This window comes from Oryzias melastigma, linkage group LG2 (assembly GCF_002922805.2).
Source record: "Oryzias melastigma strain HK-1 linkage group LG2, ASM292280v2, whole genome shotgun sequence".
Lineage (NCBI taxonomy): Eukaryota > Metazoa > Chordata > Actinopteri > Beloniformes > Adrianichthyidae > Oryzias > Oryzias melastigma.
In genome coordinates, this window is record NC_050513.1 from 17414849 (window position 1) to 17417202 (window position 2354).

The 2354-nt window shown below is 41.5% G+C and overlaps 1 protein-coding gene across 2 annotated transcripts in view; it reads left to right on the top strand.

Moving 5' to 3' along the window:
* Positions 1 to 913, top strand: part of stat1a (signal transducer and activator of transcription 1a) — a gene marked incomplete in the record, with an annotated part of 14997 nt that extends 14084 nt beyond the window's left edge. For both annotated transcript variants that reach the window (XM_024288958.1, XM_036216011.1), the window contains 1 exon segment: positions 95 to 913. In XM_024288958.1, coding sequence (XP_024144726.1) covers positions 95 to 124 — 30 coding nt within the window.
* Between the last annotated feature and the right edge of the window lie 1441 nt (positions 914 to 2354).

The following is a 2354-nucleotide window of genomic DNA, read 5'->3' on the forward strand; positions in this document are numbered from 1 at the left end:
TTTACGCACTAGCTACAGCGATCATTTCCTCCACTTTTCACGTCACTCTTCCCTCAAATCCCTCAAATCAATAACTTTTCCTCCTCCTCCTCAGATGTGTGGAGACTTACAGGATGAAAACTGAAGCCGGATCGACGCGCTGCTCTGGTTTCTTCAGCAAATGTTTCACATCAAACAGCAAATCCTCACACACAACTCACCCTGCTAGTGTGTGTGTGGCCTTCACTGTAGGAATTTAAATGTGACAACGAGCAAGAAAAAGCTTTTATTGTGAAATCTCAGATTCAAAATGGTTTTATTTAAAAAGCTCCAGGAGAGAATATCTGTTTTTATGTAATAAATAGATTCATTTGCATTTATTTGGATCCTGGTAGGACTCCTCCTTTTTGTTATGGCTCTTGGTTCCATTCCAACTTTATTTATAAAGCACTTTTAACAATCCTCATTTACAGAGAATCAAGTAAAAATCCAAACAGTATTGTAAAAAATATATAAAATAATTACCAAAGTGATGTCTTCTTCCAGAGGTTTAGGCTCTAGATATGTCCCAAAACATGAAAATAAAAGCATCTCAAAATGGATTCTAGAATGAGATGCTGTCAATGTAGCTAAAAAGGTTTTTGAAAAGGAGTTTTTCTTTTTAATTCACTATGTAAACATGAAGAGATGGATGTGTTTTATTTTGAAAATTATATTGTGAAAAATTATAGAATAGTGTCAATTACAAGAGAGTTTTTGGACGTAAGCATCACTTGGTGACGGCGAGGTAAAATAAAAAGACGGTGAATTGACTCCATGTTTTCTGTCATCTGGGTTTGGGCTTTTTGTTTTCGCTTCGTCCCGATAAGCTCTGATGTTTGTTTACGGTGGTGTCAGAAACCATTTTCATGGAATAAACCATCTCAGACCTCCAGTGAAGACTCCACTTTATTCGACCACAGTAAAAGCTCGCCATGCCGCACAACTTTAAAAACAAAACAAAAACTCGAAATGGAAAACGCTCCAGCTCCTCTACGACTGAAGACGTTAGACGTCTAAGGTGGTAAAAGCGTGAAACCGAAGTGGGCGTATGCGACTAAAGACTTACAAAAGGACAATTTAGGAATAATTTCGGTCAGACGTTCTGGAGAAAGGAAAGGACAATACTCTGAAACTTTATTTTAAAAAAAGTAACGGCAGAGTTAAGGCGACATGGACACGTGAACGACCGCGTTTGACCAACAGCCGAGCATCAACGCTGTCAACATTCCTGAAGTCAAAGACGAGGAAGCAAATGTGAAGAAAAGATTGAAGTGAGCAGAGACTATCGGAGGAGCCATCCGACCGCAGGAGAGAAACCAGGAAATGAAGAAGAGATCAACGGTGGAAGGGTTCAGAACGAAGGGGAATTTCATGGAAAAACAAGCTGGTCTCAGTGTTAAAAACAACCAACCGATGACATCAGTGGATCAGGACAGTGTGTTTGTGCAACACGTTCTCATTCCCAAGTCGTCACATGTCGACGTTTGGTTAAGGACCCCTTGGCGTCAAAAACTGACATTTTGACTTGACGTTTTTTGTCATGCTGGCTGTTCCCATTGAATTATGGGTAGGCCACTAACTAGAACTGGTCCACATGGGATGCGTAGCGCACTGTTACCCTAACCCGGTACCGGCTCGAGTCAGGTACCACATCCGAGTCAGTTTCACGTTGGGAACCATAAACAGTATCACATCCAGTCCTGGGATCGGGGTTAGGGTGCCAGTGTGCTCCGCGTCCTGAGGACCAGTCCCCGTCCGGTACCACGTCCTGAGGATTGTGGACCCCTTTTACTGTCAAAAAACGACAAGTTGGGGACACCCAAAATGTCAAAAAGTGACGTCCATAAGTGACGAGTAGGTTCGTGAGACTGTGTTGGTTCGTGAGACGGTCCAGATACCACCCACTCACGATTCTGATCGGCACACGAGGATCTGAGGTCCAGCACTATAAGGACGATCGTAAGTTCTGTCCGAATTTCTTGACAATTTAGTGTACTATTTATGACGTTTGCCATTTTTTGGTGTCCAAATCTACAAAATTTTAAAGTCAATGCCCTGGAAATTTCCCAGAAATCATTGCAAAAACCTATTGTATATTGATGCTCACTAGATTGGCAAATATAGACCACAATGCATTGTGTCTGAACGGTTTGTCAACTGAATATCAGTATATTTTATATTAGCTTCCATAAAATGTTCGTATTTGTTAGGTTTTTAATTTCAGAAACGGAGGCTTATATGTAGCTAGCATGTGGCAGAAAAGATGGCGGCTGAAAATCATTAGCCGGGAGGAAGTCTAACACCAGAACACCAACAGACGTGTCGCAGATGCT